This window comes from Plectropomus leopardus, chromosome 4 (genome assembly GCF_026936395.1).
Source record: "Plectropomus leopardus strain MGB_pleo_1.0 chromosome 4, ASM2693639v1, whole genome shotgun sequence".
NCBI classification, from domain to species: Eukaryota; Metazoa; Chordata; class Actinopteri; order Perciformes; family Serranidae; genus Plectropomus; species Plectropomus leopardus.
Window position 1 is genome coordinate 34,224,769 of NC_142179.1, and position 26,239 is coordinate 34,251,007.

The window sequence follows — 26,239 nt, forward strand, 5'->3', positions numbered from 1 at the left end:
ACAAGGTAGGTTTACAAAGTTACACCGCCAGCTACTGGCCTGAGATGACTACTATATTATATTGTCCACAAGCACTGTTTTCACAGTGTGATCATATGAATGCAGGGTTTCTTGTCTTTCCTGTTTTTAGTAGGGTTATTCTCATCTAACTGTGGCCTTAATATTTAGGTTTGCATTGCCAAGTCAACAAAAACGAAAGTTCTTGGTTCTCTAGAAAAATGTACAATCCAGCATTTATGAATCTGTGCTTACATTCTTACAGTATCATCCCGCATCATCTGTTTTTGTTTTGTTGCTAAGTTTCATGGAGAGAGAAGAAAAAAGTACACTTGACACCTCAAGGTGAGCTCAAAAATAATGTAGGAGGTAGGTGAGTATGAGGGCAGAGAGTAAAAGTGGATTGGAGACAGACACAATAAGTTGGCAACTGACCATCTAAAATGATAATCTTAATGGAAGCGATGTGTGAATGTCAGACCAGGGTCACCGAGCGTCAAGTTTTCTAGAAAATCCAGAGGCTATGTTTATGCTTGTTGTTCTTTATCCTCTCAAAACTGGGCTACCTTTACCACATCACCAGTCGGGTGATTTATTACAACATATAAGCTTCCTTGAGTATATGCATTACTGTATTACTTCCATAAATCACTCAGGTTCCATGTCATAAACATTTCTATCAGATTTAACAAGCAAAGGATCTTTAGTTGATGAGTTGCATACATATACTGAGGTTGTAAAACAGGCGGTGTGAGTTTTTGGCTGAGCCATAAATGAGCTCTGTTGATGTGGTCAACTTACACTCCAATGTTACCCCTTCTACAAGTATAAAACAGTTTGAACCGAAAGAGGGTAGGGCTTAAACTGGAAGGATGTGGGGCGAACTAGAAGTTGTTATTTTAAACCTGATATTGGTATGGTTTGATCAAAAGTTGCTATATTTATTATCTATTAGATAACAATTTAAAGAAAAAATCTTGGGTTAAAGATTCAGATCATTTTTGATCACAAATGAGGATTTCACTTCATCAGGAGTGCTGATATTGCCACAATTTACTTTTGCCATCTGAGTACTAACTCAACCCACTAAGCTCAACCCACAAAAATAATGATGATTTGCTTTTTGCTGGGTTCTGCACCAAACAGAATATGATTTGTAGACTTGGGCATCACTGTAGCACCATAATGCGTCTTTAAACCTTCATCAAAAAATTGCATGTCTTGCAATTTGAATATTGGACTTGACCATATTGCGATTTCAATAATAATTTGAGGCTGGTGCTTGATATTTACCTGATAGACATGAGAGTGGTATCAACCTTCTTATCTGCTGTAACTATCCGTAAGACAGCCAGTCAGTATGTTTCTGTGCACAGTTAAAGCAAGTTACAATTACAGCTTGATTAGGCTATCTAACTGAATGACTGTCCTTGTCCCTGTATACAAGCACCCGGGAAGAATCGATTTATTAACAGAAGTCTGCCCGACTCTGCCACAGGAGGTGGCTAGCTTGTTGCCATTGGACATTCGTTCAATTTACCTATTATATTACATACCAACAAGTTAGCAAAAAGCAAACGGGTTGCATGTCCAACGGTGACAACATGGATAACTTTTTGGAGCTGTACATTTCGTAGTATTCTAAACTTTACTTCGTGTTGTTTTTTTCCCCCTCTTTCCCCCTCTGGACTTCTGGGTCAAAGCCCGGCACAGGGGCTATGGAGCATGCACAGAACACCTGGGCCAGTTCAGGTCCGGTTGGGGTGTATACAGAGTAAATCGACCCTAAACCACATTATCTTGGTGTTAGTCCGACTCTGAGAAATTCAAGTTAGCATGTTTTCAGTCAGACTTACATGTTTCCATGTATTTTCAAACTCCAGTTTTAGTCGGACTAACACAACGATTCAGCTTTTTCTAACATCATGTAATCGCACTGAATAAGTGTGTTCTATTCCGTGTGCTGGCATAACTTTGACGAAGTTTGGGGCTGATTTATTTTTAAACAAATGTGACGAGACAAATTAAGGGTGTGAAATTAAAAGTGCACTTCTCATGCCAAAAAAAAAAATAAAAAAAGCTCTAATACCAAAGCAATGACTCAAAACATAACAAGATGCTCAGCTACAGAGATGACTAGAGTGAATGTGTTCCTCCAGCAGCAATGCTGCTGTATGGATTAGGCCTTTGGGCTGCAGTATATTCTGACCTGTACAGCACCTCTGTGTGAATGTGATGTCTCAGTGCACTGAATCAAGACAATGCACCCTTACACTAATACATACACTGAACAATAATATATCAGACAGCTCAGAGCCAACAGTGGGGGAGATGTTTAAGTACACATACACACACGCACGCACGCACGCACGCACGCACGCACGCACACACACACACACACACACACACACAAACTGAGACCTCCATAATTATTTCAAACCAGCTACACATTTCTACTCCACTACACACGTACATAACAACACCAGCAAACATGGTCAACACATATGGCATCCTGTTTCTCATTCTTTAGTTATTTTTCTGCTCAATAATAAATCCCCTTTGGACAGATTGACTGTAGCTCCTCTATTATTTACACCCACAATGCATTTTCAGTGAGGGCAATACCTTTGGTTGTGATGGCAGGCTGCTCCCCCAGTAGCAGTTTTAGCCTCTTGGCGTGGATTTTACCCTGGTAGTGTGACTGTGCCACCACTGCTGAGGTGAAGGACATGTTACACAGCGTGCAGCACTTATTCTTGTCCACGTCGCCTTTGTCGGTGCCCTAAAGAAAAAAAAACATAGAAAAATCTTATTAATGATGCATCAAAGAATGACATTTATTTATCTTTGAGAGCTTTTAAAACAGGAGGCAATCAAACGTGAAAAGTATTACAGTGCGTAGGAGGCACAGTGTTCAAGCAAGACAGCTGCACACTGAACACATCACTAATCTCTTCCACATCTGATTCCGGTGAGGGGAGGGGGTGCAACACTCCTCGCCTAAAGTCTTTGGATCCTGGTGGGACACAAATGGAGTCGCCTCTGTGTTTTAAAGGGTGATAGTGGGGGCAATGCAGCTAAGGGCGGACCGCTCCCTGAGCCTCCATCTGTGCAAGCTGCAACAAAACCCATTATCCTCAGAGAATGTTTAGGACACATGCACTGAGAGATGGATGCTATAGTTTTTACTGAGGAGTGAGAGGGAGGAGAGGAAAACTGTGCCCCATCAGGACAGCGGGGTCAAGGAGGGGCTGATATTCCGAGTGGAGGAAGACGAGAGGGAGGTGAACTCCATGGCCTCATTCAGATGTCTGGTGTATTATTCCAGATATAGTAACAGCGGGCCTGAATGTGCAGGAATGTGTGAGCGTGTCTTTCCAGTTGGATCATCTCAGCTTGCGAAAAACTGTAATAATAAGCCCATTAACATCCATGATATACATACTCCTAACACACTGACTTTGCATTATGTTTCTGCTCATGTAGCTTTTTGCTTATAAGTCAGTTCATGTGTTTGATGTTAGTTTGTGTTCATAATTAGTTTGTTTAAATTTTGTCTTTTGTACTGGATGATCATTTTTGGTACCAGCTGAGAGTGTCTGTTTTAACGTGTGAAAAATATTTGTGGACCAGCACAAAAACAGCTTTCTATATCACTTCAATTCATTGTAACCCTACACAATAGTGGGTTCCAAACAGGCAACATCCTCAAGGGCTGAAAAATGAAGCCAACACCCAAACCCAACAGCCAAATTTCATGGACATTTCTTGCTTTTTTTTAAAAAATAATTTTTAAAATCCACTAATATCTCACAATTGCAGGACATTTTTTGCCAAGTTGCTCAGTGACTTTCTATCCATGTTTTGGATAGGAAATCAAACCAATTAGTTGAGAGTTCAAAGGTTTCAATACTTGTGAAAGGGGTCTTAATGCAACAGAAGTGACCTCAATCCAGGTTTCAAAGGGTTAAAGAGTCCATCTTTCAAAGACAACAGCAGATGTAATTTGCTTGATGTCAGTCCATGTCAGTTAAATTAAACGTAATCATAGTTGATTTATCTGATATGTTCACTAAATCAGTGTTAACACACGTATCAGTCTCTTTTGAAGAATAATTTGAACAGCAGCCAAACTAATCACAAATGCAAACTTCTGATGTAAGCTACCTTTAACTGCTTCATTTAGAATGCTGGATGTGAGCCGGTACACAACAGCTGCCACTTTACCCTGACTTTACTCAAGAGCTTTTTAAAAAAACATTTGCTTTTGAGTCTGTTCAAACAAACCAAAAGGTGATTTCAGCTTAATTACTCTCAACACCACTCAATCACTTTCAATAAGCCATCAGAAGGAGTCCTGTATTCACTGCATTAGTGCTGCGTGTTCTATATACACAGAACATTTTCTTTTCTGTCCAGAGGGAGACACAAATGGGCAAATGGAATCGACATCTCTACATTCACCTAACGTAGGCAGAAAAATTACAAACAGTTCTTCTCATTTGTCAATAATTGCACCTTTTACCTATTGTTTCTTAGGATTTCACCTTCAGTTTACATCCACTTAAAGTGCTTGTTTCTTCCACTGACTGAGGTTGGGGTTGACCGATGTTGTTTTTTCAGGGCCGATACCAAAACTGATTATTTGTACTTAATGAGAACCAATATGCATTTACAATAAAAATGAAAATATTTCTGTCAAAATTTAGAATTTGGAATAACACAGACTTCAGCAAAAAACTTTGTTCAAATGCCTTAGCAAATAATTAATTCAAAAATAATAAATTTTAAACTTTCAACATCAAATACAGCAATTTTCCTACAACTTTTTAAAAAAAATGAAGTTAAGTGAAAATTTTAAAAAAAGAATAAAAACAGCTCACTTTTTCACTGATTAATTTTATCGCCAATCATAAATAATGAATAAATAAATAAAATAATAAATAAAACGAAATGCCAAATATCGGCCCCGATAGTCAATCATGCCGAAAATCGGTTGACCCCTTGACTGAGGTTCAGATTGTCACTCAAAGTGTCTGACAACATTATGAAAAGGTTCTCTAAAGAGATAGACCTTTTTCTTTAAGTGTACCAATCCAACATTTGTATGTGGGGCCCTTGTGGGTAGTAAATAGGCTGAGAAATGGGCCCTCGGGGACTGTGTGTGGGTTCCATAATGGCCCCATGCCACATGCCCACATGGGTGGGTTTCCCATGGGCCCCATATAAGATACCCATTTCTGGCCCATACCCACTTCAACAAAACTACCCATCTAACCCCCCTATTTTCCACATTTCACCATGAGACAACATGACGGCCTCTGCTCTGCTATATATAATGTACACAGAGAGAGCAAAGCAACTGACCATGCTTGTTCCAACAATGTGACCGTGGGGGAAAAGAAATGCATGAAATTACTGAAATGCAACATTCATAATGGTCTGCTGAAACTATGAAATTGGAAAACGCCGACAGCGTTGTTTGTGCTTTGATACACTGGATCAAAGCAACGCTGATTGACTGAGCTACGAGCTCTGGCTGTATGTGACGTGACTCTTAATGATATTCCAGTAGTGCAAAATGTTTGTTTACTTTAGAAAAAATGCTTCTAAAGTATTTGAATGAAGTTATATAGAATGTAAACAGTTCTCATCTGTTAGATTCAACAGTGTTTACGCAGGTGATATTTTGAACTCGCCTTTCTTCATTATACAGAAAACAGTTTTCCACGTCATTAGGTACCCAACAATACCAGCAGAGGGTCATGAGACTTTTGACCTGGAATAAGCCAACATGCACATGCCCAGAACCACAATATATTTCCAGTAACACTTACTCTAATGAGGCTAGTGATTAAGCTAATTAACAGTTTCATGATGAAACCCACAAACAGGATTGGATTTGTAGCAGTGGCTTACACAGGTGGGAGAAATCACCTCTTGCCCTCCTTTTTTCAAAGTGCTGAACTCCATATCACAGTGCTCTGTTTTTATGATGGAAGAGAACTGTTTGGCTCCAGAACAAAGCTTTTCCCCTGAAGAGGACACTAACGTCATTGTGTGAGCGGTTCTCAGTGAGCAGACATCCGGCTCTCTAAATACGCTGAGGGCAGAGGATGTTAAAAGAGTTTAGGAGGGGATGATACAGTTGCTTAATGTGTTATTGTGCTTGTGTCAAAGTCAAATTGGACAATATATCATCCACAAAAAGAGTCGGTGAGCTTTTGAATAGGACATTATACAACCCTGTGCCTTGTGCCAAGTGCTTTATACCTTTTCTGAGGAGGGCTTGGATTGCAATGAACTTTGACTTTGACTGTGTCAGTGTCACAATACACAATAATCTGTCTCTCGAGATGGCCGCTGATTAGGTGATTATACACTCGACAGGCTGAGATACAACAGCAGACCAACTTCAAACAAAGGATTTGACACGACTTGAGCGACCGGAAGATGATGCTAGGGACCTACTGCATTCTTCCAACTGACGGCCGTCATACTTACATTGGTGTGTTATTAAAACACATCATAGAAGCTGTCAGATAAGACATCTGAGGGACAATAAAATAATGACGTTAACCTTGGGACATTTTCAGGCATTCCAAATATTGCATTTATTGTCTTTCACTTTAGTCTGGTTTCCATCCATCCATCCATCCATCCATCCATCCATCCGTCATGCTAATTTAACTACATCTCCAGAAAATCAGCAAAATAATATGCAAATGAATGTGTATTTTCCTCCTCAAGTGTTAGGGGAATAACTGGAGTTGGCCAAAATGAAATAAATGGTCATTAACAGTCACAAACAGTTGGTGGTGCTAATTCCTCAAATGAGTGCCATTAAAACATTGCAGAATAAGAAATGTGCTGTTTTAAGCACCTCCTAGTGGCTTCACTTTCAGCCTTGGAGACTACTGCTTGTTTTTAACATATGAAGCTGTTGCTTCTGACAGACTCACCTCTGTTGCACAGATGTATTTTTTTCCATTTGCAATAAACTGTGACATAATAAGCACATAAGCTTCTGTAAAGAGGTTTCTGAGATGTTATGATTTTTTTGTAAAATATCTTTAAGTAAAATAGCCATCTCCAGACAGCTGAAAGCTGATACAATGATTTTACTCTGAAACCTAAAATTAGAGCCAAAAATATGTAAGTAATCATTTTTGTTCAGGTAGGTCTGTTTTCCTACGTGACAATGCTTGTGGTGATCTGATTTTCTTGACCATGTTCGAAGCAAATGCACATTACGCCATAACATTCGAGGAATAAAATATTTTTGAGTGAAGAAAATCACATCGTAAACAAAGCCGTTGTGGGAGCGGATGTGCTGCCCCAGCGGGGTGTCCCATGCTGCAATTTCAAATTGGCCCCTGTGCTGAAAAGCTATTTGTACTGAGCTGTAATCTGCTGCAGATCACCACTGTGTGTGTGTGTGTGTGTGTGTGTGTGTGTGTGTGTGTGTGTGTGTGTGTCTGTGTGTGTGTGTGTATGCAAGACAAAGACACAGTTCTTCCTCCCACAGTGTGTGATAACAGAAGAACACTACTGCACTCTGAGTCATTCTAACACACACACGCATGCACGCACACACAAATGCACACACAAATGCACACACACACATATACAGGCACACACAGCCCCTCCTTCCGCCCTTGGCCTTGTCCTTCACTAACTCTTCGCGCACACATGTATACACACACACACACACACGCACACACACACACACACAACCTTCCTTCAGCTACCAGGGCCAAGACAGAGGAGCCACCGGATTGCAGAATTTCATAGTCATAATGAGCAAATATATATTCAGGAAGAGACCAAAATACACCAGGAGATGAGACACCACCTCCAAAGAGGAAGGATCCATAATTTCATGCTTAATTAAAACAGGATAAACGAGGAGCTAATTGCAGGGAAATGTAATTAATGAAGCGGTAGGTAGGTGTATGTTGCTGGATTGGCAATCATGGCGTAATATACAGACATGCCAGCCAGAAAGAAGCTTTATCAGCGTACTGTATTTTGGACAGCAGAGTAAAATGTGAAATGATTATCGAAGTTTAGGAATGGGGGGTAATTTCTGATAAGCTCAGCAACATAGTTTTAAATATCCTTTTTTTTCCTGAAAACTCCTGAGTCATCTGAAACACAACATATCCAACCTCTGCCATATTTCAGCAGTCATGTGTGGTGTGCTTCATTTTTTTGTGTAATCTCAACCCAACAGTGAGAAATAATTGGAGTTCTGCATTGGCAGAATATACTGCTGCGCTGCACTTCTCTGAATATGTAACTGATGGAGGCAGGGAGACAGAAAGAGAGAGAGACATTGCATTTTGAGGAGCGTGTGTGTGTGTGTATGTGTGTGTGTGTGTGTGTGTGTGTGTGTGTGTGTGTGTGTGTGTGTGAACGAGGGGTCTGCCTCATTCCCACTCATGTGAGGCATAATAAAATAATCTTTTTGATTTGCAAGCAGTAAATTCTCTTTGCTGTCAGCGCTGGGCTGCACATATTCATCTTGCTTTAAGTGAAGCAGTGTGTCCTTGCCTGCCTGTATTTGTGGTGTGATATAGACGGCCGGTGTTGATGTCTTACTGTGCCGGACTGTTGTTGTTTTCTTTTGTCGCTGCATCACAAATGCCTTGGCGCCAACGTGCACAGGCTTGCACAGACTCCACTCAGGATGCAACATTTTCTACCTACACTGTAAAATCTGACAAGTTGATCTCACTTTAAAAAATCTAGGAAAAGATTGCCTTGAAAAAGCTAAGTAGATACAAATATTAGTTTAAAGTTCTGTTTGTTTACATCTAATTGTTAAAATTCAGTTGCAGTCACTTATTTCTGGGAAGTTGTTTCAACTTAAAAAGTAGAAATATTGCCACACAGATATATGTCTTTGCGCATCAGTTTACATCCATGTCTGTGAAACATGCTTCACACATATCTTCCCTCCTGCAGCACAGAACTCTACAATCAGCTTTAAAAGTCACCAATTCATTGTCTGAACAAATGTCTTCTCATTCTGTTCCTGAGATATGACGCTACGTAATGTTTTTGCAGAACATTATGATGTCACAGTTGACCTCTTAGATATAAAATGTCAGAAATTGCCAAAAAAAGAAAGTGCCAAATTTGAGGAAATTCCCTCAAGGGAATCTTTAGATATTGTGCACACGAGAATGAGACAGATGCAATGTCACGGTGACCTTGACCTTCATCAATCAGCTCATAGTTGAATTCAAGTGAATGTCTGTGTCACATTTGAAGAAATTCCTTCAAGGTGTTCTCTGAGAAGAATGCAAGGTCACTGTGACCTTGACTTTTGACCATCAAAATCTAATCAGTTCACTTGAACATTTGTGCCATTTTTTTTAATTCCCTCAAAGCATCTTGATAACACAGTCACAAGAATGAAACAGATGAGGTCACACTGACCTTGACCTTTGACCACCAAAATCCAATCAGTCCATCATTGAGTCCGAGTGGACATTTGTGCTAAATGTGAAGCAATTTCTTCAAGGTGTTCTTGAGATATCATATTCATAAGAAAGGGCCAGACGGACGGACCACCTTCTGACCTTGATCACTGCCAGTGCTGAGGGATAAAGACAAGCGCAATTAACTTAAGTGTCAGCATCTCAGGTAAACCAAGAAACTCTGACATAATTGAAGAGTTGTGTTTACTCAGCTGAATTCAGGAAACTGACTGCCTTGGATAAAAATGTATGCAAAATATGTATTTTGTGTCATAAAAAAAGAATTTTTGCATGTGGTGCAGTAAAAGTATCTGCAAGTTCGGATCTACTGACATATGTAAGAATATAAAAATGTTGCAGTCAGCAGTATACAGATATATAGCACAATATTAACACCTAAAGCACTGTTTTGTTTATAACAGTTCAAAGCATATGCATGATAGAGATGTTTTGTTGGAATTATCTGTAAAATTTAAAAGTATCTCGGGCAATCACTTCCCCAAATTCTACTGAGTAAGCTCAACTCTTCAGCTAAGTCGGACTAACTTGGCTTACTTAAGTTACTAACAAAAAACAAGTTAATTTCACTTGCCAGTTTTATATTACAAGAGTTTCACAAAATTAAGAGATTTCAACTCAACTTTAGCAAACTTAACAATTAGGTGTAAAAAAAAAAAAATGTTACCTCGGACTAATAGCTATATTAACGTTTTTGTTACCCAGTAACATCATAACCCTTCATATCCCCTCACACCCATGCACCTCAGTATCTCTCTTAAACTTCTCTTACCCATACACCCCATCTTGCAACCTCTGGTCCTCAGACACTGGTTTACTCTCCATACCAAATACCAGACTTCGTACCTATGGAGACAGAGCCTTCAGCACTACAGCCTCCACCCTCTGGAACACTCTGCCTGCTGATATCCGCAACACTTCATCTCTGGGCACGTTTAAAAAACTCCTCAAGCATCACCAAAGCATCCAATCTTCCCTAAATAACAGCCCTAAAACTCATCTCTTTTTTTTTAGTTAGTTCATCCATGTCTTATGTAGTTTTCTTGTAAAGCGTCCTTGGGTCCCATGAAAGGCGCTATATAAATCCAAGCTATTATTATTATTATTATTATTATTATTATTATTATTATTATTATTATTATAACATTGTTATAGTCTGCCCTCACCCTGACCACCACCTGTCCCGCCCTCAGGCAGGTGCTACAGGTTATTAAAGACTCGGACCACCAAACTCATGAACAGTTTCTTTCCAAAGGCCATTCACACACTCCCAATCAACATACAAAATGAAAGGTTGTAGTGCACTCACACATAAACTCTCACTATATTTTATTTTACATGGCAATACCTACAGGGATGTGTGCACTAACTACTGAGGACTGGGAAAATTGTTGACTCTGGCACTTAATGTTTATTGACTCTTGTGTGCAATGTGGTTTTGCTGTGTGATAAATGTTTTAATATTATATGCAATTTTTTAAACACTTATGCACCAACCAGGATTGGCGCTCCTTATTTTTCTGTATCCTGCACAAAAAAATTCTAATAAAGGCTTTCTAAATTTTGAATTTGACAGCGTAGTGCCGCAGTCAACAAGCTGCTCTGCTTAAGGTAATAGCTTTGGGCGGCCGTTTGCCTGGACTGGCTTGATCCAGGCCTGGCTTAGCCTGTAATGCCTCGGCTAAAACTGGAGGTCAGGGAACACTCATGAGCATCTCCCCTGAGGCACACAGTAAAGAAATAGGACAGCCAAGTGCAAGGGTATCCCTGCAAAGATGGATAAAAAGGACCTGCTCCCAACATAGCTGTGGACAATGCAGTCTGTTGCTGCCAAGCGGAGCATACAGGGGAGCGCTAAGCAGGGCTGGCACAGTGGACACTGCTGCTGCTTCGGCCACACACACAATGACCTTCAAATTAAACGGCAGGCAGTACCAACAGGGACGGAGAAATGAAACCTGCCTGGACTCACCTAGAAAGTGTGTCACAAGGCAGCAGTGAAGTGGCTCCACACATTCTATTATGAGGGCGAAATCACTATAGCGTTGTGCAGCTTTTGCAGCAGCTAAACACGCACAAATGAGAGAAACCATGCAATTCTCAAAGCACCTGAAAAGGGTGAAATCCACTCCAAACTGTCAGGCAAATATTGCCCCTGTGCTCCTGTGCTATTTGCAGATATTTAAATGAGGTAATATGTATACAATTGGTGCAAAATTGGCCCCTTTCTATGCATATGAGCCTTGTTGCAAAAAACCATCCAATTTACAAAGATCAGCCCTGACAGCCACACGCAGTTACAGTGAAATTAGTAGCATCTTCAGAGACTTTGTGGTAACTGAAGCACAGTTTGAAAACATTACCAGCACTGACAGTCTGGGATATCAAATCCCAAATATAATTTCAAACACTTTTAAATACCCTGCCTGAAGTTTTGAGGAATGCCTCTGCTCCTCGTTGATGAGGACCTGTAGCTTGAGGACTAAAAAGTGTCAGTTTGCTTTCCCTCTCTGCCATTAATCTACTGTGCTCTTGGTGGAAAGGCATAATGAATACTTTGCCACATGGATAATTGAAATCAGATGCAAAAAAGGGCAAATTTCACTCAGCTGGAAAACTTTATGCGTCATATCATCAGTGCAATATAGGGCCGGGCGATATGGCTTAAAAATAATCCCCTTTAAACTACTGTAAACTACTAAAATACAAAATTATTTAATAAAGTATATAAATTAAGTAGCTACTTCCATAAAACAAAGTTACATAACATCTGTTACATCCATAGTGATAAGGTTGGTGGGTTGGTTTGGTAGAAAGGTCTGTGGATTATCTTGAGTAACCAGGTCATGATTTCTGCAAAGTGACATTGCTGTTGAGTTTTACAAATGCATTTTTTGGTGCTTTGAGCACCACAAGCCGAGTGCTATCAAGTTCTGTTATACAGTATTAGAGAGAAGGTAGACATTTCTGTGGGCTGCAACACTCGGCAGCTCACACCAAAACAATACAGACTGCCAAATAACGCTGCAGATAGGAGGGAAAATATGTGTTTTTGATTTTGGGGTGAACTGTCCCTTTACGTCAACACAAGCAGTTTCCCACAAATTATGCTGAATCTGACATCTCACAGAGTAAAAGAGAGACTCTGGATAACAATAAAAAATACTTACACACTGACTGACACATTCGCATTCATCAAATGCCACCTTCTCTTTGTCTTTTCACAAGGTTAAAGAATTCCCTGCTCATCCTTATCTAAGCTTTTCACTGTGTAACATAATTGTGAACAGCAGGTTCACACTGTGGATGACCCAGCCGAGGCACTCAGAGGATATTCTGATCGGTTACACCGACTCAGCAAAACAGACAGCTGTGGTGACTGCACGCTCAGCGCTTTTAATGAGCCATATGAGGCTGACATATTCACACAAATTAGTTTCCCATTGTTGGAGTCAATGGCTCACCTTGATGATGAGGTCCAGACAGTTTTTCAGATAAATTCAGTTTGAAAATGCATGATTTTTACCCCAAATTCCAGTCATTGTATCAGACTACACATTGTGGTTTCATGAGAACAGTGCACTACTCTCTACATCACAGCCCTGAAACCCCATTAATTCAAGCCCAAACCTTTGTATAGAGCAGCACAGGTTCTTTTGGGATCCTTCGGTGATAAACATCACAGACCACCCAGCCTGTGAGACGTGCTTTGTGGAGTCCAAACACACACGGAAATGTCTTGCTGTGAGCTGGGTACAAAATAGAGCAACGTGTCTAGATTGGATAATAAGTAAAACATTGCTGGAATGTGGAATGCAACACTTAGAAGAATTTGCTGTGAACAGCCTGGAGGAGATCATGCGTTTGGTCATGTGTTTGCATGCAGGATTGTGTGTATCCTTCCGTCCACAACTAATGTCACAAACTACTGGACCAATCAGCCTAACATTTTCTTTTTGCATGTATTATGACTGTAGGCTTAAGAACCTCTCAGGGTTGTTGTAACTGTGCAAAATGAAATTACGAATATAAAATACGCCAAATGGAAACATATCAATTAAAAAAAACATTAAAAAAACACTTGCATAGGGTATATCAGGCAAGTCGAAAAAGCCATATATCACAAAACAGCACTTTTTTTTGGCTTTTCTAGGTCACATGACTCTATGGCTACGAGCTTGTCAGTAGGAACTGGCTCAGTAGCCCATGTAGCCTGCAAAGTTAATATTGTTAAAAGTCCAGTTATGAACGTCATGAATCAAAGATTGTGTTTTAGTTCTTAAGAACACATGAATCCTCCTAAAAATATTATATCCCCTTTCCACATATAGTCTCTGTTAGCAGCAAAACTCTGCTCTGCTCTGTGCAACACGCTGTACCTCTGTTTAAAATAGACAAGGCGCATATTTTTGTTAGCCTCTTAAAAATTGAATCTGCTGGAATCATACGAATTATCTAAAGGAACCGCAATCAGCTCGGACGGCTACCTGGCAGAGATCTGCACTTTTCTAGTTTTGAGCTGATTTCAAATTTGAACTTGCAAAACCTCTTGTCCCAAACCTGCTTCTCTAGCCGTTCTTCCCCTCCTACTCACTTGGAAAGGCTCGCTGTGAAAGTCAGTGAATGTGGAATATTAACATTGCTGTGATGATTCAGACTTTACACTTGGAAAATGAGAATCCCATGGTAAGGGGATCGCAGTCTACAGCAATCAATGAGGAACAATGTCGACAGATCTCTCGCATCTTCCTATAGCTGGAAACACCTTTCATTCTCTAGCCATTGTTAAACTCCTTTTTGAAGGTTCCTTTTACAGCTGTTTCATTACTGCACATCTGTACTGTAATTCTGGGCTCCTGCCTTCTCTCTGCTTGGCCCTTCTGTCTGTGAGGTGAGGTTTCTTTTTGCTAAATCACAGCCCTTTCCTGTGAATAATGGCCGACCTTCTTTACAGAGCAGCAATTTACATTCATTCCCTCTACAAAGAAGCCAAGAAGACATTTAAAATGTGAAATACTTTTGGGAGAGAAATGACGGCGTGGAGTCCAAGTCCCATACTTAAGGGAGCTGCTAAATACAGTTAGGGGGCATCGTCCTCTCCTCAGTTCATTGCTTATACAGAGGAAGATTGACACTTCAACTCTCTGGAAATATTTGATATTATATCTAACACTGACATACCTTCATGTTTATTCAGCTTTGTGCACTATGGAGTGCATTTATGAGTTAGTGTTGAGCCTTACAGTAATGTGTGAGTGCTCTTTCTACATTTGTCACACAATACAGATGAGATTTACAGTGTGGTTTCCAGGCAAAAGAGGCTTAAATAGCTGCATCGTAGCATTTGCATCAAATTTATGAGGATTTTAAGAGTCGAGAGAAAACTTGAACCCTTCTGAGCATTCGGAAGTCCTACATGCTGCACAATGGTGGAAATATGACTTATGAGCTTCTCAGTCATCAAGACCAAATCGAGAGAAATCCTGTAGGCTGTGTTGACCCTAACTTTATCTTAACTTTTTATCTTATCTTTAAGAACAACTTATTCCTATATGAGATCATGACTGCTGATGACAAATCAGTAAACTGGTGAAGCTGGGAACAGATCTTCAAAGATATAGGAACCTTTAAGACTAAAGATCTGAAGACTATGCACCCATGATAACTTTTTCCATCAACATACAGAGATACTACAGCCATGGAAGCCTGCACAATCTGCATAATGTGATAAAACACAGAGACAAAACATAGCAAAAATTGACATTCACAAAATAAACTGCTTTGCTAGTCTATACAGTCTATCCATATGGCAAAGGGTGAAACAAAAATATTGGATGGGATGTTGGATGAGAAGTAGGGCTGTCCAAAATATAATTTTCTTGGTCACTTGTTTGCGTTCCAGTGCTGCTCACATGACACAGACATGGCTCAACTCAGTCAATAAACTTGTGCATAACCACTGGGTAAAATGACAGGCACAGCAGCAGCTTCACAATAGCCAGATATTTGGATCCAGCCCTACTGAGTAGATGTTCATAAAACAAACTGCAACCTCCACAAAGAAAACTGGAGGAGAATGAACCTTATCTGAGTTAGGTAAACTTCATACATGCAATAAAACCTCAGCCAGTACTGGTGGTGGTGGTGTAGCCCAAGGAATAGCAAAGTCAGTCTGAGGGTCAGTCTGCTACTTTGCTCCCAAGTTAGACATATTTTGGATGAGGAACCTTTTTTAGCATTGTGTATACCACATACATTTTGGAGTTGCATTTTATTTTTATTGTATCATTATCTTAGAGCTTTACATCTGGTATTAACAGGCATTTTGAATCCAAATTCAGATGGACCACTGAGACACATCACCATTTACACCTGGCATGGCTCTGGCTGACCACTTGTGTTCGGATTTCGTTACTGCTTATGACACTTAGCCAACAGAAAGGCCAAAGGGCCCTGTGCACAATCACATCTACACTCTCGCTAGCGTGCTTGCTAGTCACATCAGCAGTGGAAGATATCACTGTCACCAGAATTTAATGCGTTTTCTTCCAAAGGGAAAAATGATGGACAGTGACGCCGCACTACCTTGTCACCAAAACAACCTGCATGGAAGATATAGACCTTGTCGGAACACATCAGCTTTTATACAATAAAAGACTTTTTGTCAAATATATCCCAGACCATCTTGACCAGTGGCTCTAGTGGTTGGATTACAATGCGCTGTTTACACTAATATTTAGCAGTGTCCTCTTGTTATCAGATCACCCAAAACGCATGTTAATACCAGGTGTAAACAGGCTCTTAGAGTTTTTAATATTTTCACTCTTACTATTGTCTATTGTAAGTTTTATCTTATCTTACAGTCCTAGCTCTAATGCTGGTACTAATACTGCTTGCACACAAATGTTGATGCTTTTAAATAATTCAGATCAGATCAGAAGGCAAATGTCAATCCTTCAAAACCACACTGTATAGTTTTAGCAACCAGCTGCCAACAGCACCTGAATTTCAACTTGCATACTTTGTTTCAATCAATATTCCCAATTAAATCATATTTAGACTTGGCTCGGAAATCATAATGTGTGTCTTGGCCAAAAATGTATAGACTGGATGCCATATGCCCAATTATTCTTAATTTCTAGAAAGTACAAATAATACAAATAACAGCTATACAGCTGCATATCTTTCTTTAATTCTTACACTACTTTGAGCAACTGGGCATGACATCCATACAACTTAGAAACAAAGACACATTGGACACAGTCCACTGGTTTTCGCACATAGTACCTCCATCTGCTGTTTAACTGAAATGTAAAGTGGTAGTGCAAATAGGCAAATACACACACACTCCACATGCATTATGTGCATGTGTGAGTAATATACTGCCTGGCTGGGCACTCTCTGCACAGTACAGCAATCTGTAGACCAGACTAATTTATTGTGCTTTTGTCATGTCACAAATTCTATTTATACCCTGCATTTAAAGGGTAAAAAATATATTCTTTGTATTTTTTTTTCTACTAGATATTTTCTTACAACAATAAATGAAACTCCCAGCTTGTATTTAAGCTGCGACTCCTATATCTGAACTGAGTTTTCTGCATGCGATCCCACAGTGAACTTAAACCTCCAGAGGCCTTTTTTCTCTGTCCCTGCGGTTCTCTGGCTATTCTACAGATCTAATGTGCATACATGCTATAAGAAATGTGTGGACTTGCTGTAAGTGCATGCGCACCAAGTGTGCAATCTGTTGGATATTGCTCAAGGAGAGGTTGAAGCAACGAAGCATAAGACTGCAGTCACTTCTTGTTCAGTCAAGGCAGTGCGGGACACCTGTGCCATCTCCAGTGCGACTGCTCCGTCTCTCTGCAAGCATCCGGTGGCCACGCTGCAGGCCTGATTTAATGGAAACTGGCAGTTGAATAAACTGACAGGCAAACTACCGCACCAGCCAACCAATTGCACAAGTCTGCACACATGAACATTTGTAATGGATATTACTTCTGCTTTGCAAAGTGCTAAATTGTCTGTGTTGTATTGATTAGCAAGAAAAAAAAGACATGCTGAATTTATGACATGTTCTCACTGATCAGAGACTGGTGTAGACATCATGGGTACCTCCTAGAGATCATAGCAGAACAAGGGACTGTTTAGATATAACCCTGGAGATGTTCAGTTTAGGTACTGTTCTCATCAACAGCTCATCCCCTTCTGTACTGATTTAGTATGGGACAGTGCAGTGTTTCACACATGTTTATTTATTTGTGGCAACCTGCCATGATTAAGAAATCTGTTGCCACACACTGATCTAAAATTTTTGGAGCTGGACCGTTAATTAGCAGAGCTACTGAAATATATATACCATTCGGTTATTCATTGCACCACATTCTTGGAGTGCAGAGTGTACTCTAGGTACAGACGGAGCAGCAAGACATCAGACGCAGTGAAAATGAAACTAAACCGTTCATTTCTACTGGGTCTAAAACTTTGACTTGACTCACCTCTGCTGCATCCATAAATCTGATCTGAGCAGCTCTAAGCAAATCAAATCATTAGTTATCCACCCCATTACTCACAAATTGCTGCAGAGGAAAAAAAAATGCATTCATGGCCCTGCAAAATCCTCAGAATTTTGAGAGAGGATACAGAATGATACAAGGGAACACAAGCATTAAGGGACAGGTTAAAACCCTATGAAGACGGTAAACATTACCGGCTAAACTTCAACATTGCAGCATTGTCACTGTGACCACATTAGCCTGCTGACATCAGGACAGGAGCTCACAGCTCAGCTGTGCCTAAAAGAGGAGCTAGCACAGCTGTAGTCTTTTTGGTCTTGTGAAAAGGATCAACGGGATACAACGCTACTCGAGCACAGCAATAGCTTTCTACTATTGGCAACAGTGGAGCTCCTTGGGAGCAGTTCTGGCTTTAAATGCTTCGTTGAAGGGCACCTTGACAGCAATTCTAGAGGTTGGGGTAAGCATGTTTTCACTTTTCCCTCTTTCAGCTGCTGTGAGAAATTGAATTAGCAACATTTCTCTCAAAAGTGTGCTTTTTAGCTTATTAAGATCAGTGCTACAACTGAAGCAATATTCAATATTTTGGTGGATACCAAATGCACCAATAGCATAACAGTACAATCATCAAAGAGATTATTTGCCAAAAGTGGTATCCATGAACATGCTTGTATAAGAAGTCTAACCTGCCCTGAGACATGCTAAGCCATCAATACCACGTTAGCCCTCATTATTCCCTACTTGTGTAGCTGTGTGGGAGAATAAAGTCTCCTCCTGTGCTGCTGTAATGTGATGACTACCATCCCCAGGTGGTAGTCATGAGGTGGGAGGTGGGCAGAACCCCGAGGATAAGGCAGCACAAAGCATCTCAGGTACCATCTAAGCAAACCGCCTACAGTTTTAATAGGTGTCTTCAGCAAAGCTTTCATACAACATACTGAGACAAATAAAAACACGTTCCCTGTGTTCAGAAACAGTTTTTGTTGCTTCCTGGGAGTGAATATGTAAAAGTGGAGTGCTGCTTTCTTGATTAACAGCGTTGCCTCATGCTGCATCGCTGCAAGGGGGGATTTCATGAAACAGCAAGTGCTCCTGGTTAACATTCAACTTCAAATGAATTTTAAGTTTATTTCATAATTTCAGTTCGAGTGGAAGCATAAGCATCGATTTCGAGGATGCTTGGGAGCTCCGAAACTATGCTTTAATTGGCACCCCCACCAGGCAATCGTGACCATCCACAAGGTAATTATACTGTGAAGTTTGTGGAAGTAAGACAAAAAGAGGAATGAATACAATATCAAAGTAGTGAAGTATACAGGGGTGAAATTAAAAAGTTTTATCACAATATGATGTTATATAGATTCTTTGGACAACAATACAATTTGGTGAGATCACAAAGTCTGCTACAATATCCCTTCCATTGGATGGAATTTGGCCTGTGATCGCTATAAGACAATATCAGTAAATACCCTCACTGTCTTTTTCTTGGCTGCATACCTTTATCTGCCTGGTGCTAAGCCGCTAGCACTGTTTAAGAATGTTAAGGAAGGAGGTTCACTTCAACAGAAATGGGGACACAGATGTGCCATGGAAATTTCAAAATAAAGACATATCTTAAAGATGATTTGTATCAATGTTTTCACTTTTCATCAATAGTATCGTAACGTTGATCACTTATATTGATCCAGATCAATCTATTATTACACCCCTAGAGCTAAACCTTCCTATAGCTACCTTTCTTGAGTAGTCAAAATACAATCAGTGGTATCTTAAAGTAGTTTTCTTAAAATGATTACTCTCATTGTCAAGAAATGTTAATGATATATGACAGTTCCATGTTTTGATTTTTCTTTTGTGTCTGATCAGTAGTCAAAAAGCCCAAAGGTGCTCAATTTACTTACATTTTTATGGAGATAAGCAGTAATCTCATAATCCTTTTCTACCAAACCATCTCTGGTTCTTGAACCGGTTGCATTCGGGAAAAATGAGTGCTATCTAGTTAACCAGCTAGCGCTTCCGCCAGTTTTGAGCAGAACCATAGTAATCAAGGATACGCATCAATGGAGGGCATTACACAGTGAATTGCTGAATTAAACAGTATTAGTAAGATGGCCAATGGCACTGCTTAGCCTACCTGCTAACTTTTGTTCTGTTGTTACAGGTGTTTGTTTTTAACCAAAAACAATATTAACTAGACTACCACATGCTCTTTTTTCTAAATGATTTCCCATGAAACATCTCTATTGTGGCCTTCTCTATCATCTCTTTCCAACCTGTATAATGTTACACACCCTCTAAAGTGGTCACGGTTTGCTCTTCAAGTCAAGAAAAGTCTGCAATATTTACTTTTAAGGTTGCAAGCCAATTTATTTATTTTGGTCAAATGCTCTAAATGGTTCAAAATTAGATGCAGGAACAGATATGGTGGGACTCATTCAATGTTGATGGAGGAGGGGTATCAGAGGCCATAATCAGCAAATGTCTGGAAGGACTAACAGTATAAAATGTGTCACATCATTTTTCTGTCCACCACCTAATCAATTACAGTAATGCATTCATCATTTCAGCTGATGTACTGTATAATGTTCAAAGTCACAAATGCATTTCCTTCACTGTTATCGACAAAAAAGCCTTTCCGCCTAGAGCAAATGTTCCAACTTTTTTCTGCACACTGAGGACATTTAGCTGACTGTGCAATTCTCATATCCAAATCTGATATTTCGGAATTTGCATAACAGTGCTTAGATGGAAATTCAGCTGCTGTCTAAACATTTGAACAGTAGACTGAAAGAGCTGCAAAAACAAATTAGAAACCACTCAGTAGAATGAAAACCACAGACACTGAACAGGTCTCCAAATGGCAAAACTGCAGCCTTCATACTGGTTTATGTTGATTCATTGATTTTTTTCTCCCAGTTCTGATTTCTTTTGCAAAATCACCTGAATGTAACTCTATTCAGCAGTTTCTACATATTTGACTATTACACAACAGAACGACAATTATCTTGGTCAAAACCTTCACAGACCGGGCCAAAAGTCACCCTAAACTAGAGTCATGCTATTTTACCATCTCAGTCCTTAAATCTCCAAAACCACGAGAACATACTACTTGACTGACACTCCCTCCCTGCATGAAAGCAGGTTATCACAGCGACTAGCATGACCAGCAGCGTGTTCAGTTGTCAGATGCCATCAGCTCAACCAGGTCCAGACGCCAGGCCATGCCAGGCCGTACACACTCCCTGAGTCTCTGGAGGCGGTGCTGCTGAGTGTATTTTTAGACAGTGCCACCTTATAAGCGCAGCCTGGTCGCATCACATCTGTGTAGTTTAAGTGGAGCCATCTCCCATCAAGGCATTGTGCCCTTTTACCAAGAGCCTAAGGTCAGCTTGGAGACCCAACATAGATTTATCATGACATGTGAAAAAACAATGATGAAACAATGTGTGAGGCTGGGCCTCGTTTGATCACACGTTTTGTCATCTTGCTTCAAAACCAAACCAGAGTTAATGTAGAGCACGACGGTTTGGAACTTTGATGTCCAAATGAAATCAAATGTAGTCATCCCCTCTGTAGTCAAACATGATGTTGAGGTGTTTTCTTTTTATGTATTGTTAAAGATTTTGTATTATTAAAAGGAAGACAAAGAGTGCCAGTGTTAAACCATTGGGAACAGAAGACAAAGTAAACTAACTTATTCTGTAGATTCCATGTCATGAGCAGACGGCTTGTTAGTGGTATTTATGAATAAGGACCACAGCGACATCTAACCATGACACTTGCTGGTATGTTTACATGCTGCTTAATTTGCTGCAGATGAGCAGTTCATTAGCAAACTGGCGTTAGCAGTGCACTTTTCCCCAGTGAATGCTTGTTTGGTTGCTGATTCAATGAGCTAAGGTGTAGAACAAGATGTGCATTCATGTTTGTAAGTTAGATAACAAGAACAGTTTAGCAGGAAAGCTAATGTGGGTTGTTGTTCAAAATCTGTGGCTCTAGTGTTATGTAGCTGCTGTCTGGCCCAGTGTTACCGTAACCACAATCCTTCCCCGACTTTAATCGTAATGCAATTATCATGTGCAGACACTGTGGAAAGAAAAAAATAATAATTTTAAGGCTTTTTTTGCCAGGAATCTTAGTCAAGATGAAAAAGTCCCAATTTCTTAACTTTAAGTTTCCAGTCTTAAACAAGTTATAATGCATTCTTCACCAAGCGTAATGCCATTTTAAGCAAGTGTTCTTTGTGCAGCTTTAACCCTTTGAATTCATGGTAGAAAAAATGATCTGCCAATGCCTACATACAGTAGTATTTTTGCTTAATATGATGTCACCTCTTGGGAGTATCTTCAAATGTTTCATATTCCTAAAATCGGTATATTCTAAGCTAAGGATATTTAAGTCAGTAAATTATAAAAATTGCTAAAAGTATTGAAATTGTGTCATACATAATACAAGATTCTCATGGTTTTTTTTTTAGATTTTACAAAACAAAATTAAAAAAAAAAACTTAATGATCCAAAAGCTTCACAAACAAAATATTTCGTAGCATTCCATAAGTTATTTGAACTATGCTGATTTTTTTTCTTTTAAATATTTTTTTGAGCAAAATGCACAGGTATACTGCTGGCAACACAGTGCGTTTCTGCATCACAGGTACCGTGGCATAATGACGTCATTACCTGCGTACCACATGATGTAATGGAAGATGGAAACTTCACTTTTCTAAATCAAAAGGAATGAATGCTCTAACTATTATCTTATTTTACAGTTGTCCTTAGGAAGTGTGTTTTTAAAGGGTTAAATGCAGAATTAAGTTGATAGTTGTCTCGTTTCAGTCATGCATTTTCCACCCAAACTTTTGTATACTGCAGTTAAATTTTTGTTAACCACCATGAAGTTTTTGAATACAAACCATATTATATTTGGCATATCAAGTAGTTGTGTTTCTTCTTATGACCACAAATGTGCGTGCATTTTTACCCCTGTCTTCCAACTGTTGATGAGTTGGCTTGTGTACAATGCATCCATGACAACGAACAGAGCCGACCATATTCCGTGTGTCACGCACAGTGACAGTAAAAACCCCAACTGAGTCAAATATTCTGAATTTGCTGTATACATGCCCCTAAAACCCCCCAAATACCTGCATATCCCACGTCTTAATCAGAAAATGCTAAAATTTAGGAGAACGGCCTAATTCTGAAAGATTCAAATGGAATATGCTATTGTGATATCCTGAATAAAACAGGACTATCGGTGTGCATGTAACCGTAGTCATTGTCAATGACAAGGCAGAAAATGAACAGGACCTTTACTTCTAAAACCATAAATTAATAGAATTTTTTCTGGCAACACAATATAAAGAAAATTGATAGAAGCCAACCAACTGACCAATAGATGTCATTGAGGCCCCAACACCAATGGAGCAAATGTAGGCCCATCCCTTCATGACTGACCCAATTTCTCCACACAGAAGGGTTAAGAACAGTGTTTGAAATCCACTGTGGACGTCACAGTTATAACTTGATTCACCCCCCTCAATGGTCTGTTCAGTGCCCCCCACTGTAGGGAATAAAACTGAACTTATCTACATGATCCACATATATTCGATGACACACAACAGATAAAGAGGCTGCAGACAGTCAACTCTCAAAGGGAAGTTTAGCAGCTGCAGCAGAAAAGAGCAAAGGATAGTAAAACCCAACCTCTCAAACCCCACAACCCCTCACCCCCCCTTCTCCCAATGAAACAGGAGCAGTCTGTCTCTCCTGGAACAGATATTAACCCCGAGGTTGACTTAATTTGAATAGCAGTGAGGCTCGAAGAGTTGTTCTATCAGCTACAAATCCCTCCCTTGGCTCCTGCTCTTGATTTTGCATTGAGCTACAGCGACCCAGAGATTTTTTCTGTCCCCATCCTACAGAGGTCTGTGGGCCTATTAGTGTTCTGCAGTTGGCTGTTGATTTGTAAAAAGCAGATGGGAGCTTGTCTCTATGGGCAGATTTGGTGGTTGATGTCATGGTGGATGGCACCTTGTTACGAGCAATTTATCTACGGTCGACAATGGGTGTCGCATAGAAAGCAGTGTGGCTGAGGTTGGGTTGGATTTTACTGTTTACTACTGCAGTCACTGAAGTAATCTTGATGGTTATTTTTTGGGATGGAACTGAGTAAAACATGTAAAGCAGCCCGGAGAAAAATCATCAAGTTGCAGCATTTGCATTGCATTTACGTTACGCACAAGGCTTCTATATTTAATGAGCGTCACTTTATTGTAGTTTTAATGTGTCTGGCTCCCTGGATACACAAACCAATCCCTCAGTTCAGAGTATTATTAAAATAGCCCTGACTCTGTTGTCTCTTGCTATGGCAAACTTTATCCTGGGACATGTTTGCTTTAGATACTATTGATAAATCATCTCAGTTAGTGACCCCACCTCTGAGACAAAACACACCCTGAGGCAAATCCAATACAGGCTGATTTATTGAACAGGCTCACAGACTTTATGGTCATTGACTTAATCCTATTAGTTGTGTTTTCCTTTACGGTTTAATTTATCCGCCAAGAACAATTTGCAACATGAACAAGAGGAAACCCAGGGCAACTGAAAATAGTTAAACTGATAAGCCCACTGTAAAGCACTGCAAAGAGCATTTGTGGCCCCTCAGCAGGACAATGCGCCATGCCAAACTGCAAAAACAGCTCAGGGATGACCCAAGGAACATGTCAAGACCTAAATGAGTTTGATTTACCCTTCAAATTTCCCAAATCCTAATCTGATCAAGGATCTGAGATGTGCTGACACTTACCATTTCAGGTGTACAACAAAATTCAACAGACTAGTTTAGAGTGGGGACACAGATTTTTGTAATGATGAGGCTTTTTTTAACTTTACAAACTACAAAGTATCACAAAGCTGTCAAGCAGTCGGAGGTAAACTGGGCTCTCTCTCACCAAACACTGGTGCACGGTGTCTCTCTCACCTGTGAAGCCGTAAAGCACAAGTCTCTCTCTCACCTAACGCACCGTCTCTAGACCACCTGACAGTGAAGCCATGAGGTTAGTCCCTCACTTAACTGACAGTGAAGAAAAAGGTATTTAGTAAAGCTCTATTAATCAGTGACATCAAAATTTTTACCTCAAAACAGCTGAGAACTAGTTGTGAAAAGAAGATGACGGTCATTTGTATCAATTATTCATCCTATCCGTCAAACACCTGTATATATATTTTAGTCATTTTGTACTATGGGGTAGTAAAACACACCTCATCTCTATCTTTACTCCAGCATTATGCACAAAACAATAAAAATGTGCATCTTTATGTCCCCCTCCAGAGCTTCATTCAGCTTTGAAAAGATTAAAGCAGCTCCAAGACCTTTACATCACAGACTTGCACAGAAACACTGAGCTCCCCCCTCCCCCCACGCCAAGGCCTTTAGATGACATAAACCATCAAGGTCACCTCACATGAACTAGCATGAAACGTTTGACTGGAGCACTTTTTTTCCTGTGAGCTTCTTCGCTCAGCGATGCTGCGGTATGGACAGTGATTCTGGGAAAAACAGCTGTATCCATGTAGAAACCTATTTCCCTGCAGTCCCGGCACACAGCCGGTACAGAGCACATTCTACCTGACAACCGCAGACAAATACAAACAGCTTTGATGGTGAGAGCAGTTGGAGTTACAGTATGGGCCACAGAGGGGAAATACTACATACAACTGCTTCTACCTCAGGCACCTTGCCAAGTTCTAAATGCTTCTGCATCATTATGTCTTACTATCAACATTTACCATAGAGTTTAATGTCCCCTGATGGTTGGACTGCTGCAGTAGTGGAAAGTAATAAGTACATGAACTTAAGCTAATTAACTAGCAGCAATGACATTATGAGTGTGCATGTGTACAATTAATTACCAGCACTGTTCAACTATACTGGCATGGCCTCAATATGCAGAGTGCTTCTATAGTGTCTGTGGTGCTGAACACGGTGGCAACAGTAAGTCATCTAGCCAATATGCTGCAAAAGCACAATTGAATCTCTAAATTGTAGTTATGGCTTTCAGTTTTGGCCAACCACCCCAAAATTTTCAGCAACCCCATCTCGCCATTACTATGAAAAGTTTGTATGGTCCCAATGAACTGTATAACCAGGCTGAGAAGTGAGGGAGAGCGTCTACCCTCAGGGAACTAGGATCAAAATTTCACATTTATTAAC

General features: G+C 40.0%; 1 protein-coding gene across 1 annotated transcript in view; it reads right to left on the reverse strand.

The window, feature by feature from the left end:
- Window positions 1-26,239, reverse strand: part of zmat4a (zinc finger, matrin-type 4a) — a 165,518-nt gene that overhangs the window by 68,001 nt on the left and 71,278 nt on the right. Inside the window, exon 4 of the mRNA XM_042488865.2 lies at window positions 2,623-2,779. Coding sequence (XP_042344799.2) covers window positions 2,623-2,779 — 157 coding nt within the window. The remainder of the gene's footprint in view (window positions 1-2,622; window positions 2,780-26,239) is intronic.